At 37.9% G+C, this 16844-nt stretch overlaps 1 protein-coding gene across 5 annotated transcripts in view; it reads left to right on the top strand.

Annotated features, from left to right (window-relative positions):
• marf1.S (meiosis regulator and mRNA stability factor 1 S homeolog) overlaps positions 1–16055 on the top strand; it is a 53781-nt gene extending 37726 nt beyond the window's left edge. For all 5 annotated transcript variants that reach the window (XM_041579148.1, XM_018239105.2, XM_018239104.2 and 2 more), the window contains exons 18-26: positions 153–295; positions 1821–1954; positions 2571–2773; positions 4438–4665; positions 5874–6104; positions 6815–7027; positions 7130–7190; positions 7712–7873; positions 13594–16055. In XM_041579148.1, the coding sequence (XP_041435082.1) occupies positions 153–295; positions 1821–1954; positions 2571–2773; positions 4438–4665; positions 5874–6104; positions 6815–7027; positions 7130–7190; positions 7712–7873; positions 13594–13826 (1608 nt within the window). In that variant the 3' untranslated portion in view covers positions 13827–16055. The remainder of the gene's footprint in view (positions 1–152; positions 296–1820; positions 1955–2570; positions 2774–4437; positions 4666–5873; positions 6105–6814; positions 7028–7129; positions 7191–7711; positions 7874–13593) is intronic.
• The last annotated feature ends 789 nt before the right edge of the window (positions 16056–16844 follow it).

Below are 16844 nucleotides of genomic sequence, written 5' to 3'. Positions count from 1 at the left end.
TGTAATTATCTTGGATTGACTTACATTTACATTTCCAACATACATTTGACATTTTGAATGTTCGAACTGTGGCACGGTTCATAGAGTTATGCTAGCAGATATACTTATTCTAAACGCTAACATTATTTATATTGTGCTTGTTTAAATGTTAGATTCTTGGCATGGGTTCAAAACGCTTGTTAACCCTGACTCACAGAGCCCAGGTGAAACGCTTCACTCAAGATCTCCTAAAGCTTCTCAAGTCTCAGGCCAGCAAGCAAGTTATTGTAAGAGAGTTCTCACAAGCTTATCACTGGTAAGTCAGATTAAGATGCCTTTGAGCTTCTAGGATAGATGCATGAGATTTAATTTCCAATTATCTGACCCAACTTGTACATTTAAAACAAATGCTTTGACTTTTAATGTCCTTGTTTTACCCTTTATGAATATAAACCTCTTAAATAATGTAAAGTGTACGTTTCCAAAATCTTTAGAATATTAAATTTATATATCTGAAATTTTATGAAGTAGTGTGAACTGTGCTTTGTATTGTGGTAGGGATCTTGTTACTTTAAGGTGACAATAGGGTTATAAATTGTTGGCTTCCTTAACAAGGCCAACCATCAGATTGTTTTTGTTAACTGTCTCCATAAGTTATTGGCAAAGCAATGGAGCAGTTACATCATCAGATCTTGTTGGATGGCTTGTTCTTAAGGTGCAATGGCATATACATTGAATCTAGGCAATACATTTATGGGTTAGGCAATTGCCATCTTCCCCACAAGCACTCCATGTGATTTCCAGGTGTATTGTCATAAACCAGTATCAATTTTTTAAAAATAATTTTTGTTTTATAATGTATAAAATGTTATATAATATAATGTATGTAATGTTTAAATTATTTAACAAACTTAAGAATATGGATATTTGACTTACGAAAAAGGTCCATTATCTGGATAACACCATGTTCCAACCTTTCTAGATAATCGTTCCCATATAAATCATTTATGGAGAACTAAAGGTTTACTAAAGAAGTAGGCTAGATTTAGTACATTGTTTTGGGCTTCTGTACCAGCCCAAGGCAACCACGGCCCTGTGTCTCCAAAGATGCCCCAGTAGCTCCCCATCTTCTTTTCTGCTGATTCACTGCACATGCTCTGTGCTGCTGTCCCTTACTGAGCTTAAGGACCCACTCACAATATACAGTACACAGAATAGAAATGTCACAGTATAAGGCTCATTAGTAATTAATACAGATAGTTACTACTTGGCAGCTCAGAAACCAGTGCAACTAACATCAGAATTTAATAATCAGCCCTGTAGCATCAGCTTATATTACAGACCAACCTCATTTTAAATGACGACCCCTAAGCTTAGCTTCTCAACAGCTGCTCAGAGCCCATGAGCAAGTGAGTGTAACACACTTTTGAAGATGGTGACCCCCTGTGACAAGTTTGTAGTCCTGGATCATTGCTGCGACTTAGAAACTGTAACTTTAGGCTGGTGCAATAAGTTCACTATATGAAAATTTAATGTGCCTAAAATGCCATTTTGTAAAGTTTAGTTCTCCTATTAAAATGATCTTATGTCTTTTGAAACGTCCCTGAAATTGTAATGGTATGGTCTGACAAAGCTAACCTTTCTAGTTGCATAGCTTACGTCACCAATGATGGTTACAGAAGTACATATTCAAAGAAATATTTGTTATAATAAAACGATACTGAAAAATAGAAATGCTTTAAAAACTTTATTTTTAATTTACCTTTTATGATGCCTTGGTGGTGCTGCTCAAAATACAAAGCCCATTTTCACTGCTAATCAAGATTTCATAATTTTACTAGGTGTTTCTCAAGAGACTGGGATGTAACAGAATATGGTGTTTGTGATCTGGTTGACATTGTATCAGAAATACCTGATACCACAATATGTATTTTGCAGCAAGACAGCGAGAGTGTAATCTCGATTCCAAAAAGAGGTATGTTGTCCTAACCAGTGTTGGTTCTTGTTTAAAACACTATATTGTGTCCGACTATAACAAAGGCAAAGAACTACGATATATGTGGTTGTATGTTTTTAGCAATGTTTAGACAAACCTAAAGTTCACACTATGACTATATACTTAAAATGGTTTTGCAGACACATACGCCAATGTGAGCAAATCCAATGTCTTGCTAATCAATTTCTAAAATTTGCTCTTTAAATTTTCTGCTATGAGTCTAATGGTGTCAAAATAAAACATTTCACTTCCAAGACACTGTTCCCTTAAGATTTTTTTTCCTGTTATCTGTAGGTTATGTACTGTAGTACCAGTTTAAAACACATTTCCACTGAATTTTAAAACATGTAAAATGTACTGCTTTGCAGCTTTTAAAGTTCACTACCCGATTCCAGGGGAAGTGCATCCACCAGTGGAAACAGTATGATGTTTTTGCTGCTCCTCTTAATTATATTTATTTCAATGTCTGATCTCCTCCCTATATGAATGGTAATTAATGCCTAAAATTTAGTCCTGTTCCAATATAAAGGTCTAAGTTGCTGATTGACTTGTGCTTTATTATTAGTTATTGGGCACTTACTGCTTTCTTTTCCAGAACGTACTCCTGAGGAGGTTGAAAGGACAAAGCAGTTTTCCAAAGAAGTGGTTGACTTGGTTAGACATCAGCCCCATTTCAGAATGCCTTTTAATAAGTTTATTCCATCCTATCATCACCACTTTGGTCGTCAGTGCAAACTCACTTATTATGGGTTTACCAAACTGCTTGACCTATTTGAAGCCATACCAGATGTTTTGCAAGTAAGTAAAAATGTGATTTGGGTTGTGAAATAAACTGAAAACAGTGTACCTATATCCAAACTTCCTTTATAATTATCATCATCATCATGCAAACTATTATCTGTCTAAATTTAAAAATCTTGGTTGCAGCTTTGTGTTAAGACTTAAAACTGAATGGCTATATCTGTTGAGGCACAGAAGTGTGTTTAACCTATAATAAACTATGGTATTTGTCCCCTGCTTTCAGTTCTTAAAGGAGAACTAAAGTTAAAATACAAATGCAGCTCAAAGTATTGGCCACTATATTAAGATCTGCTTACCAGAAGCTTTTCACTCAGTGAGTTTCCTTGTGAAATGATTCTTAAATAAAATTCCAAATTATTGGCAAGTACATTGAAAATATATAGTATCCCTGTAACGACCACGTTATCAGGAACCTTGTTCAGTGATAGTACCTGCGGACGCACAGGACAACCCTGTGGGTTCCGGTGTTCACCGATGCCCTTTAGGGGCGTGGGCTTTATGCTGCGAAAACCAACCAGGAATTGCGTAACGTCTGTAAACTAGGTACAGGCAGGGATTTAGAGAAGATGTAATCGAAGTCAGACAAAGAGTTCAAGGCAGGCGGCCGGAATCATATTTAAGGGTCGGCAGAGGTCAAAACCAGGTTACAACAATTACAAAATGCTTCGGCAGGAACAGTAAAACTGGAACCATCTTGGGCATTCTGAAAATGGCCTTTTAAAGGGAATTTGGCACCAAGGATTCGAATCTGCCGTCAAAAGATGACGTCATGGCGCTCTGCGTCAATAGCAGGGGAAAGGACGCCAGCGTCAATTGGAACCTAGCGTGCAGAAAGCTGAAGTGCGCGCCTGCACACTTGAAGGCGTGGAGAGACGAACTGGGAGGTAAGAGATCAGAGAGATCTCCCGGCAAGTCTCTCAATCCCTCTAGTAATAAAAATCCCCATATAAGGGCACAACCATTCCCCCAAGCTCTGGGCATGCGCAATTAAATATGCTTTCCCTGTGCAGCATTGACACATGACACTCGAGCAGTCGATTTAAACGTTGTCACTGTAATATCGTTGGTTAAAGACATAAATACATTACTTATTACAGACTTCAGTCAGACAAAACACGCAGCCTTTCCTCCCCTGTTCGCAACACTGTCTTGTAAGCGGAGCCAGAGCACTTTGTTAACCCGCTCTGCCTTGAAGATATTGCTGCGAACAGGGGAGGAAAAGGCTGTGCGTTTTTTCTGACTAAGGTCTGTAATCGGTAAAGCGTTTATTTATGTGATAATTTTGCAAGCATGGGGAAATCCGTGAGGAACTACGTTTTATGGGGAAGTGGCGTAGGGACTTCAGAACATGTCGCCGGCTAAGTTTGGGAAATATAGGCAGGTTTGGAATGTGAGCAGCGCTTCTAAAAGACACAGAGAAAATCTAACCCAGCATTTCAGGACAGGGGGTTATTGGCAAAATTTTGGGACTGTTTTGTAATCATGCCTTTCCTTCTCCTTTAAATTCGTCCTGTATTACTTAATGCCATCATGTTACAAGATAATGGACTATACATGTTTCAAGTACACTGAAACCTGTAAATACAAATTTGCTTTAATGTTGCTCTTTTTGGTGCACATGTGAGTGCAGCATATGAAATCTGCATTCCTCGTTCTTGTAGGTCTTAGAGTGTGGTGAGGAAAAGATTTTGGCTTTGACAGAAATGGAGCGTATCAAAGCCTTAGCATCCCAGCTTGTTAAACTTCTGCGTTCTCAAAAAGACTCCTCCATTATTATGCCTGACTTGCTTACGGAGTATAGCAAGACATTTGGTTACAGTCTGAGGCTCCACGACTATGATGTCAGCTCCGTGCCTGCGCTGATGCAGAAACTCTGCCATGTTGTTAAGGTAATTAATTTACTTATGAGTAGAGCACACTGTAGAACACATCATAGTCCAAATGTAATTATTTCAATTCTGTTGTGCCTTTTAATACTTTAGGAAGCTGAGAAAACTCACGTCACGACCAGGGCAATTAGGGAAACAAACTGTCACAAACCCTTATGACTTTGCTTCTTAATTGTAAGGTTATTCGTCTTAATGCCGATGTGGTTGAATTTTGTGTCCTGTAATAACTTGCCTCTTTTGACTGGTCTTCTTTAAAGTGTTAATGAATTAACTGTTCACCCCTAAATGTACAAAAAAATGTACCTTGCTTTATTGTAGCAACCTATTGAAAGCTTCAAAAAAAATAGCGCTCAACAGGTCTTTGCCTCTGTGCCATCCTGCTATGAGTTCTGTGGTATTTATACATGAAATTGCCACTGCGTTCATTTATGTATTTTTTCTGAGGGTGTATCTGAAAAATGAGCAGTGTTTTATTGGGGGCGTGTCTCCACAATTCTTTCCTTTCACGTTTTCATTCTCAAAATTGGATGATCTGATTGTAGGGCCATAGGTTTGTTTTCAGTAAAGGAGTTCTAAATAACTCCTTATATTCTACCTTCCTACTATATGTTCATGATATCTCAATTACCCTATATACGAGTATAAGCCGAGGTACCTAATTTTACCTCCAAAAACTGGGAAAGCTTATTGACTCGAGTATAAGCCTAGGGTGAGAAATGCAGCAACTTCTGGTAAGTTTCAATCAAAAAATTGAGGGTTTCTGCTCCCATTGGTGGTGCCAGCGTCTCGTTTTGGATGCCGGCGACCATTCTTGGATGCCGGCAAATATTCTTTGAGACTATTCTTGGACGCCGGCGACCGTTTTTGCACTTGACCCGAGTGTAAGCCGAGAGAGTTTTTCAGCATATTTTGGGGGCTGAAAAACTCGGCTTATACTCGAGTATATACGGTAAGTCTGTTCTGTGTACAATATGCTTGTATGTATGACCTCCACAATCCCTTTGACTTGACTTCAAAAAATATTCTCTAATTTATAAAAATTCCTGTGCAGCATGAATTGTTTGCACTCTACAATCAAGAACATATTGACTGTGATAGTCAAATGGCAAAACTAATCGGGAAGGCCTAAAGGGAAGTGTGTTTTCAAAACTGAAAATCTAGTGAAAATGCTGTTCTTTAGGTTGTTTTTTTTACCCTCCCTCCTCCAGGTTATGGATACAGCCTCGGGAAAACAAATTCAGCTGATCAACAGGAAGTCCTTGCGTTCATTAACTGCCCAGCTTTTGATACTGCTGATGTCCTGGGATGCATCTTCATCCCTCACTGTTGAGCAGCTCTGCCAGGTCTATCAATCTGTCCATGGCATTTCTCTTAATCCATGTGAATATGGGTTTGTGTCCTTGACAGAACTTTTGAAAAGCCTTCCATATTTGGTTGAGGTAAGTCGGTAGCTTTCAATTAAATGCAATGTAGCTGCATGGATAGCAAAAATTCACTGGCTTCTCGGTTTATATGATTAGTGCTCATTATTTTCATTCCTGACCCTGTAAAGATTCGCACAAGGCCAGTGTCATCAGGACCCGGTTAACATGCTTGTATTTTGTCTATGAGAGCAGTATGATTGTGGGAAGAAAGTGGAGTACTCAGAGGAGAAACAGTAAGCGCAACAATACAAGCTCCGTGCTTGTATTCTATCCGTGCTCCGTTGAAATTGAGGGGCAATTGGTGTATTCCTCTGGGTGTTTTGGTGTTCCCACACCTCCAAAAACACTTCCTACAAAAAAACAAACTTGAAACTTATTCAGGTTTTGACTTTACTGTTTGACCTTCTTTTTATGGTTTTAATGCCTGTTCCTTAAGGCAAGAGAACCTCAATTTTACATCCCCAGATTTTAAGATTTCCTGGCTTTTACTCCATTTTTTGTGGTCCCACCCATATAGAATTCATAATGCCTTTCCCTTATTTTACATTCTTCCCAGATTTTACCGTTTTTTTTTTTTTTTCTGGCTTCCTGAAAAATGTGAAATGGGGGGTTGTACTGTATTTACATGTCATTAGATTGTCCTGATTTATATATGTCTAAAGGGTACTTGAATGAATATTGGAATTAGCTTGAGACCTATATAATTTTTCTTTTTTTGTGTGTAGGTACATACAAACGATTTGTGTGAAGACGCTGTACAGTTAACCTCCTTGTATGTATTCGCAAAGAATGTTCGTTCTTTGCTGCACACGTATCACTATCAACAAATTTTTTTCCATGAATTCCCCACTGCATACAGCAAATATGTTGGAGAGGCACTTCAGCCCAAACAGTATGGTTACAGTAGTCTAGAGGAGATATTGGGAGCCATTCCTCAGGTATCTGTTATTACATATTACTGTTATTACTATTAAAGTCTTCCGTCTTAAACTAGAGTGTTTCACATTAAATTTTTTTGGGTATGATATTTTTCTGACTAGGTTGTTTGGATAAAAGGACATGGACACAAGAGAATTGTGGTGCTGAAGAATGATATGAAGGGTGAGTACTGTAACTCCAGTCATTTCTATTTGTCACACGTTCTGAAACAACCACAGTTTGTTTCAGTGTTTATGAAACTTAGTCAGTAGTCCATAATGTTAATGGGTACACTTTATACATGTGTATTCATTTGTAATTACAGGTATATGATCCATTATCTGGAAACCCGTTCTCTAGCTCTTTCATGTCAATCAAATCACATTTTTATAAATATATATATATATTTTTTCTCTCTAATTCAGCACCTTTTACTTGATTCAAACTAAGATATTATTGGTCTTTTATTGAAGGGAAAATCATCCTATTTGTGTTATTGTTTAAATTATTTTTTTAGTGCAGTTAGTTTAATGAATTAATGAAAGGTCCCATATTCCGAAAACACCAGCTCTTGAGCATTATACTGCCCGTTTAACCCATTTGTGCTAACAAAGGTATCTGTATGCCAAAATAGAAGTTGGCTAGTCATTGTTGTCTAAAAAAAAAACATTAATTGTGCTAAGATACTGAATGTTTCTGTACAGCCTGTCACCAAATGGACAAAGAGGTGCTTTGTCTAACTTCTGCCATGGATCTATTGTGTGGACCTGTTCCTTCCTGCCTCCCATCCCCTCAGCTGCACCCCGATCCAGTAGTAACACAGTCAGCAGACCTCATCCAGTTTGAGGAACATTCTCCTCTCTCAGGTAAATTTAGGCTGAAATGAAAGGGGCTGTTTGCCTTTAAATTAACTTTAAGTATGATGCAGATAGTGATATTCTGAGACAATTTGCAATTGGTTTTCATTTTTTATGATTTGTTTTTAGATATTTAGCTTTTTATTCAGCAGTTTCCTATTTTATATGACTAGGAGAGGCCTGGATTTAAACACGAGTAATAAAAAGTAGCAATAACAATAAATTTGTCTATATAAAAAAGATTTGTTTTTAGATGGAAATATTTAGAAGAAAACAATTAATTCAAAAAAGCAAAAAAAATTGAAAAGCTGCTCAGAAGAACCCATACTAAATTATACTAAAAGTTAACTGAAAGGTGAACCACCCCTTTAACTAGTTGATGTAGCTGTAAATGTCATTCCAGTTCTGTAAAATATAGAAATAGAAACACAACTGGTTATTTATCCTCTATTTCTTTGTTTTTTTTTTTTTTGTTTTTTTTTATGCACACTTACTGACCTATGCAGCTAAGCTTATTTCTTAGTTGTATATTTAAAATGCATGTTCTTACTAAGATGCTATTTCAGAACTGTTTTATAAATACCTCTGGTACGCATTTTTAATTTTCCAGCCCCAGCACAAATTAGAAGTATCATTTTCTTAAAATGCTTAGAAAAAGACGTTGAAAGCCAATATTAAAACCTGTCTACCAAAGAATTACATAATGAATTCAAGAAAAGTGCTACCATAACCATTACGATTTGTGACAAAATTGACAAACCATGACAATCTGTATAGGATACCAAATAGCTTGTAGATACCCGTCTTCTCCGTATTCCCTTTTCATTCTTTGATATGAGAGATACTGTAGATGAAGTGTGTGTGTGCATTTTTATCAGGAAACTGCAGTAAGTGCAGGTAAAGGTGGATCATTCGGTTCCTTTTGGCCATTGCATTTTTTTCCCACCAGTTTGGGTTAGGCATAAAATTTTGTATTTTTATATGAATGTGACCTAAAACAAAATCTGATTTTTGAAACAAATCCTAAAAGTAGATGAAGAAAACCTAGTTAAATGAAACGCAATTATTCTATTTGGTCATGTATTTATTAAAAAAAAAAAAAAAAAATTCAATAACACATCTGCGTCTGGCAAAGGTAAGTTGCAAGGTTATTCTTTCTTTAGATGTAATGCTCCTCATTTAAGCCAAAAAGTTCTATTTTGGCTTCATTCGTCCACAAAACATTCTTCCAGTATCCTCCTGGCACACACACCAGTATCCTTGTGCCGTACACACCATTGCTGGTCAGTGTACTCCTGATGATGGACTCAGACAGGCCTTCAGTTGCTTAGAAGTTATTCTGGCTTTTTTGTAACCTCTCGGACTATTAGATGCTTTGCAGTTGGAGTTCTCTTTTATGGTCAACCACTTCTGTTTAGGGTAACGGCGGTTTTGATTTTCTCCATTTGCATGCAATCGGTCTGTTAAATGTGTAGTCAGAATTTGCTTTAGACTGTCTTGTAACCTTTTCCAGCTTTTAATGGGCATCAACAACTTTTTCTGAGGTCCTCGGACATCTCATTTGTGTTGTATGTGTGATCAGGCTTTGATGGATCCCTGTTCTTTAAAGGAGAAGGAAAGGCAAACCATAAATAGGACTCTAATCAAAGTATTGTGGACATAGAACTTATGTAGCCTTTTACATGGTTTCTCCCTGGTCTAATCTGGAAGCAGTAGCGCTCATAGGAAGACTGCAGCGTTGGACTCAGGAGACGTCACGCTAACACAGTCTTCTTCTTTCCTGCTGCCAGAGGCAGCCTTGATGCGCATTGTGTATAATTTAGATACACTGCGCAAGTACTGTGGGCGCTGCCTTTCTCTTATTCATAATGACACGCATGCTAATCTGCATATGTGAGTATCATCATTGACCCTGAAGCATACGCCCCCTGCCCAATCACATTCTAAGTGTCAAGTAACGTAGCAGACGCTCGATCTGTAAAGTTTCAATACAGTTTGTACTGCCAACAGACAGCATCAAGCTCTTGCGGTGCGCTGCGAGGGGACACAAATTTTTACTTAGCAGGCTACGGTGAGGCACAAATTCAATGATTATTAAATACTGTAGCTTTATATGTATTTAACGCTGGATAGAAGTTTTATTTATAAAATGAAAATACACACTGTTGTTGTGCGCGTTCGTGATAATCGTTGTCTTCTTGCTGCCACTACTGAGCTGCTGGCGCTGATTCCTAATGAGCGCTACGTCAGTAGTGACATGCTCTAGGGGTGTCAAAAAAAAAATTCAGCGCATGCGCCTTAATGAGAATGAGGTGAAGGAAGCGTTTGTTACTTTTCTAAGATGGCGCCTGCCTGACTAAACAAGCTATCCAAAGAAGGGCATGGAATATACATAATTAGAATGGACTATGTGACTTACTACCCTAGCGATTTAGGAGGTCTTGGGTTGTACATTACAGGGAGATAAGTATTTATTTTTTCCTTTCCTTCTCCTTTAAGTAAAAGTCTTTCACTCACACCACAGTTTTGCTATCCCTTTACAGAAAGTGAAGCCAAGGGAATATTAGGCTTTTCCAAAACATATAAAAAATAGCAGTCTCTGCATTCTTCTTTACACACTCAAACATTCACTGTATAAACTGAAAAATGTCCCAAGATTTTGCTTTCCTTTGAACCGCTGAACTATTTAGTTGTATAATCAGTGTTTCTGAGAATTGCTGCACATCTGTGTTGTATGGAGTCAACCAACTTCTGGAACCTGTTACATTCCACAATTCTGCATTCTTCTTTGAAAAGGGTGGAAGGCCCAATGATGAGACCACAGAAGACTCCAAGACTGCCAACAAAAAAGCATGCCGCATTTAAAAGAAAATACGAAGAGAATTGCTTAAATTATGGATTCATTGCAACAGATGATTCAAATTCTCCAAGCCTGCTCTGTATAATATGTGGTGAGCAGCTAGCCAATGAAGCCATGGAACCTTCAAAAATGCTTTGCCACATGGAGACTAAGCAGCCTGCATTAAAAGACAAGCCTTTGGAGTTTTTCAAAAGGGAAAAAAAAGTGAATATGAGGAACAGAAGCAATTCTTGAATGTCATCACTTCAGCAGATGTGTCTGCACTAAGAGCATCATTCTAGAGTTGCTAACCACATTGCTAAAGCTAAGAAGTCCTTTACTATTGCTGAAGATTTGATCCTGCCTTTTGCGAAGGACATTTGAAGTGAAGTTTTAAGAGAAGCTGCAATTGAAAAGGTGGCACGTGTTCCTCTTTCTGCAAGCATTATAACTAGACGAATTGATGACATAGCAAATGATATTTAGACATAATTGTTAGAATATTGAGTCACCATGGTACACAATTTAGGTTGATTTGAGTCTACTGATGTTGCGAACAAGGCAACAAATCTTGTTTTTGTGAGATATATTTTTCAGGAGGGTGTGCGTGAGGATATGTTATGTGCAATATTGTTTCCTTCCAACACCACAGCTGCAGAATTATTCAAGTCTTTGATTACATATCTGGTAAACAGGGTCAATTTGTGTTGGTTTCTGGATGGAGCGGCTGCTATGACTGGATGGCTTTCTGGTTTCACTACTCTGGTCAAGGAGGTAGCTTCTGAATGTGGGTCTATGCACTCCATAGAGCAATGCTGGCTAGCCATAAAATGTCTCCCGAACTTATCGTTTTGCACAGTGTGATTAAAATGGTCAACCACATCAAAGTGCATGACCTTAACTTGCGTCTGTTCAAGCAGCTCTGTGAGGAGATGAATGCAGAGCACAAACCACTTTTCTTATACACAGAAGTGAGATGGCTTTCTAAAGGTAGATCACTGGCCAGAATATTTGAGTTACAAGAGCCGCTCCAGAGATTTCCAGTCACCACTGGCAGCACATTTCCATAGGACAGAGTGGGTCGCAAAACTTGCTTACTTGTGACATTCGACCTGCTCAATGAACTCAATCTGTCACTTCAAGGGAGAATGAAAAATGTCTTCAAGTTGGCAGACGAGGCTGCATTCAAAGCCAAACTGGAATTGTGGGGGGGGGAGGACGAGTGAATACTGGGATTTTTGACGTTTTAAACATTAGCAGAGGAATTTGAAACACGTTGAGCCTGGACCTTCATTCTGCCAGTTGGTGCAGGATCACCTATCTCTGCTTCCAAATGGAATGGATCCGTGACCCATTTGTGAACAAGCCCCATGAATCAACTTTGTCCGTGCTAGAAGAGGATCAACTGCTTGACATTGCAAATGATTGTGGCCTTAAAAGTATGTTTGATACAACTAAAATCTCCATGTGTTCTGGAATGGAGTTAAGGCGGAACATCCTGAGATTGCCACACAAGCACTGAAAACCCCGCTTCCATTTCTAACATCCTATCTTTGTGAAGCAGGCTTTTCTGCAGTGACCGCAACCAAAACAAGATTATGGAGTAAGGAGACTGGAGATGAGAAACCCACTTTGGGTGTCACTGTCTCCCATTACCCCCAGGTGGGACTGTCTAGTTGCAGGGGAACAAGCTCAGGTCTCCCACTGATTCTGTATTATGGCGAGTTGTATTATATTTTATATATTACATTATGTAATGATAGAAATGAAGTGCATTATATACAGTTACATTATATATGTAATAATTAAATTATGTATGCACTACTAGTTTGTGTTTTATCAATTATGCACCTGAAATCTGCTGGTGCAAAAAATGTTTGTGGCGGCTGTTCTAATTGTAACAGTATCACAGGTAACTTAAGACCTTCTTTGATCTTCCTGGAGCTGCTCATTGAGTCTATGCCATTTGGCTATTCTTCTATCCATTTGAATGGTAGTTTCCCAATTTCTTCCATGTCTTTCAGGTTTTGGTTGCCATTTTAAAGCATTTGAGATCATTTTAGCTGAGCAGCCTATCATTTTCTGTACTTCTTTATAGGTTTTTCCCTCTTCAATTAACCTTTTTAATCAAAGTACGCTGAATAATGTCTTGAACAAACCAATTTTACTCATATTTCCAGAGATAAATGAACTATAACCAGCATGCACCACATATTGCTGCCTTCCTTCCATACATAAGGGCCTATATTTTTCACAGAATGAATGACCTCACTAATTGAACTCCACACTGCTGTTATTTTGAACAAGTTAATGATTCAATTACGCAGAATAAGCAGCATGCATGTAATTGTTGGGTCTGTTGGTTTTCTATCACTCTGCTACACCTACTAATACATTTTGCCATGTAGAAATATAATATCTACCCAAAACAGTGTTTGATCAAGTTAGTGATGTCGGGCTGCTATTATTCTGAACACAATTGTATGTTATCGGATCTGTTTTTTTGGGGTTTTTTTTAAAAAATTGATTTTATTTTTTTCAATACATGTCCAAATATAATTTTTGTTTAACTAGGTTTTCTTTATCTAGTTGTATAATATCTTTTGAAAAGCAGACAATGTTTTAGGTCACATTCATATAAAAATAGAACATTTTAAAGAGTTCACAAACTTTCAAGCATCCCTGTTTTTTTACTTTTTTGATTATGCTGTGTCTCTAAATTTGCCTTGGCTTTTGGTGGATTGGGGAAAGGGTAACGATTCTTACTAATGTCTGTACAAACTTCGTTTTCCAAATCCTTGACAAGATCCCATTTAAAGATCTTTGGTTTTAATTTCAATGGGTCTGCCAATAAAAACCTCTTAAGTTCTTTTTTTTTTATATAATGCAGAGCTGATGCAGACAGAAGAAACTCAACACAACTCTATGTGTAATGGGACACAGTCTTGTGAAGTTCCTACTTCTGCAAACCGTGAGAAGTCTTCTGAGCCTTCCACCCATAGTATTTATCCGCAAGAGTCCATGTCTACCAAGGAATTGCCAGAAAGCCCAGTTAAGAGGCAACACAGAAATAGAGTGAAACTGGCAGCAAATTTTTCATTTGCACCTGTAACCAAACTTTAATTTTTTTTTCAATGTTTTGGCGTGGAAACCTAAACAAGGGCACACAGTGTATTGGTTAAATTTCTTTTTTTTTTTTTAAAAAAAAAAAAAAAGCATTACTTCTTTTGAAATAATGCCCTCTTCAAGATCTTGCTTCCCATGGGCTTAATCCCGATATTACCAGGCTAGTTCAAAAGCATTTGTTTTTGTAATATTAAGAAATAATTCTGAGATCCCTTATTGCAGGTTTTAGCAAATGTTTAGCAATGATACATGCAACTGTTCAATTCATTTTCAGTTTTATTTCCTGCAGGCCTCATCAGTGTTGTAATCCTATTTGTGTTTATTGAGCTCTTTACAGACCCCTTGTCAGACAGCGTTACCTGAAGCCTGATCTGTCTGTAGCATGACACATACTCCGTCTCCATCCAGTGTCTCGTCTGTTTTAGGATTTCTGTAGACCAAGCCCGTCTTCTTTCGGAACAACTTATTTAAGGCAATACGCCCAATATTTTGAATTCAAAGTTGTAATATGGCACTAAGGGTTGAATGTTATGATGCTGTTTTGAAAATGGTACCGACTTTGCTTGTGCAAGTGTAATGGTTGTTACTTTGACTATTTCAGGTGACTTGTACGGTCCATGCACGTTATTGTCTATACAGATCTGTGTCTGGGAATCTAGTTTTTGCCCAGTTTTAACATATTAAAGAAATTTTTTTTTTTTCTTTTTTTTTTTTTTGTTTTGCACCCAAGATCTGTTAAGACGCAAGTCATGGCACTGCTTCTTGCATGATGTACACCAGTTTAAACAAAACCCAAACACATATTTTGAATTTGGCACTTGAGCAGAAAATACTTGACTGTGTCTTGGAGAGTCGAACACTTCAAACAAAGGAAAGTTTTCCTGTTTACAGTAATATGCATCGAGATGCATAAATCACGGATACCGGAGCCATATAGTCATTGTAGTGGTATTCGCTTATGTAGATGCCATTTCCACTGAAAAGGAAGTGTCGTCTATGAGTGGAAAAGCCATGGTTGTTCCCTTTAACCTTGGCCTTTTATAAAAAAAAAAAATTAAAAAAAAAATGCTTAGCAAATGGACAAAGGTAGCTGGTGGGATGGCATATTGTCTTGTCTTTTAACTGTCTGGTTTTTATTGGAAAAGCATCCCTTGGGTTTTTTGAAAGAAAGTATTAGTTTTGGAGTTAAGTCTGGCTTTTGGGAAAAGGCCACACGTGACACCAGGAAAAACCAATGGGATTGCCTGTTTGACTGATTTTTGGTGTTATAGGACAGAAGGCCACCTACTCCTTCTGGATTAACCTGCCATTTACAATGGATTGTATTTGTCAGGCAAGTGATGGTTTCTTGTAGAACTTACTTATAAAGGGTTCTATATTTGTATTGTGTTTTTTGGGTTCTTTGCAATATGCTAGAAAGACAGAACATGGACTCCGGTTCCTAAGCCATTTCAATGAAATGCTTTTACATAATGGCTTTTTGAATTCATTTTACCTCTTGAATTTTGCACAAGGAAGGATCTTTTTAAACATGGCCTCTTCAGCCTGATAGTTGTAACGACTGTGTAGACACAGGACAAATTCAGGAGAGGCTTCTTTCTGCACATATAGTCTCACAAAAGCATTACCTCTACGGACATGGTGTAGGTTTCTGAGCATTTTGTTTTAGACTTCTTTTTAAAACTTAATTGAAAAGAGAACAGCTTTGTAACCCTATGCTAGGACTTATTCTGTAAGGAGAGTCATCACGTAAGTGTGCAATGCTAATTTTTTCCTATTTTTATTGCAAGTACCTGCAGGTCACCTGAAATATATTTCTTGTTCTCCAAAGTGGCAAAACAACTCTTCAGCATGGAGGTTATACTTGTTATGGTCAACGTAGATTTTACTTTTTGTCCTCCCAAAATCATTTTGTAACCAGCTCAAGGCGGAAATCTTTGTTCTGTATGGATGTTGGGAAACGTCCTCTTAAAAAATGGGCATAAAGATCGTTGTTGTTTTTTTAAGACTGAGGAACTGAAGAATTATGAGGCTATTTAAAACTTTCTTTGAAAACCATAAAACTTTAATTTGGGACTAAAATAAAAATGGAAAAGTTGATGTTCACCAACCCTTTCGGAGGCTTTTGAAGTTGTCGGGGCTTAAATTATGCACTGTTCCTTTCTGTTCATTTAAAGTCTCAAGTGTCTTGGGACCAAATTGTGTGTCAATAAAACTTGAAGCATTCTTTGTCTCTCTGGTCTTATTGAGTGCTGGATGGATTTTGAAATACATACATAATAACACAGTAAGTTAGCTTAAAAAGGACACCAGTTCAACCTTTTATGCCTATGTATAACTGCCAGTTGATCCAGAGGAAGGAAAAAAAACCCATCTGAAGCCTCTCAATTTGCCTCAGAGGAGAAAAAATTCCTTCCTGACTCCAAAATGGCAATCGGACTAGTCCCTGGATCAACTTGTACTATGAGCTATATTCCATAACCCTGTATTCCCTCACTTGCTAAAAAGCTATTGAACCTCTTCTTAAAGCTAGAAGAAGAAAAATCCTTTTGAATATTTAGATGGAACCTCCTTTCTTCTAATTGGTGTGTGTTCTTTTGTGTCAGCTGGAAGGACCTACTGGTAAATAAAGCATCAGAGAGATTATTATATAGTCCCTTTCTATATTTTACATAGTTATATCACCCATTAAGAGCTAGTGATGTGCGGGCCGGCCCGATACCTGCGGGTTCGGGTTGTCCTTGCACGCCTCTTCTTTTATCAACGCTGTCCCTGCTTGCCCCATCCCTTTTGTGACATGAGGGCGCGATTCGAGCAGATGCGGGTCTGGAAAAACCCTCACATCACTATTAAGAGCCTCTTCTCTAGTGTGAACAACCCCAACTTGGCCAGTCTTTCCTCGTAACTGAGGTTTTCCATACCTTTTATCAGCTTAGTTGCCCTTCTCTGGACCCTTTTTAATTCAATAATGTCCCATTTGATCGCTAGAGACCAAAACTGTACGGCAAATTCTAG

The sequence above is a fragment of the Xenopus laevis genome, chromosome 9_10S (assembly GCF_017654675.1).
Source record: "Xenopus laevis strain J_2021 chromosome 9_10S, Xenopus_laevis_v10.1, whole genome shotgun sequence".
Lineage (NCBI taxonomy): Eukaryota > Metazoa > Chordata > Amphibia > Anura > Pipidae > Xenopus > Xenopus laevis.
The sequence above is the reverse complement of the archived record's forward strand: the minus strand, read 5'-3'. Positions and strand labels throughout refer to the sequence as shown.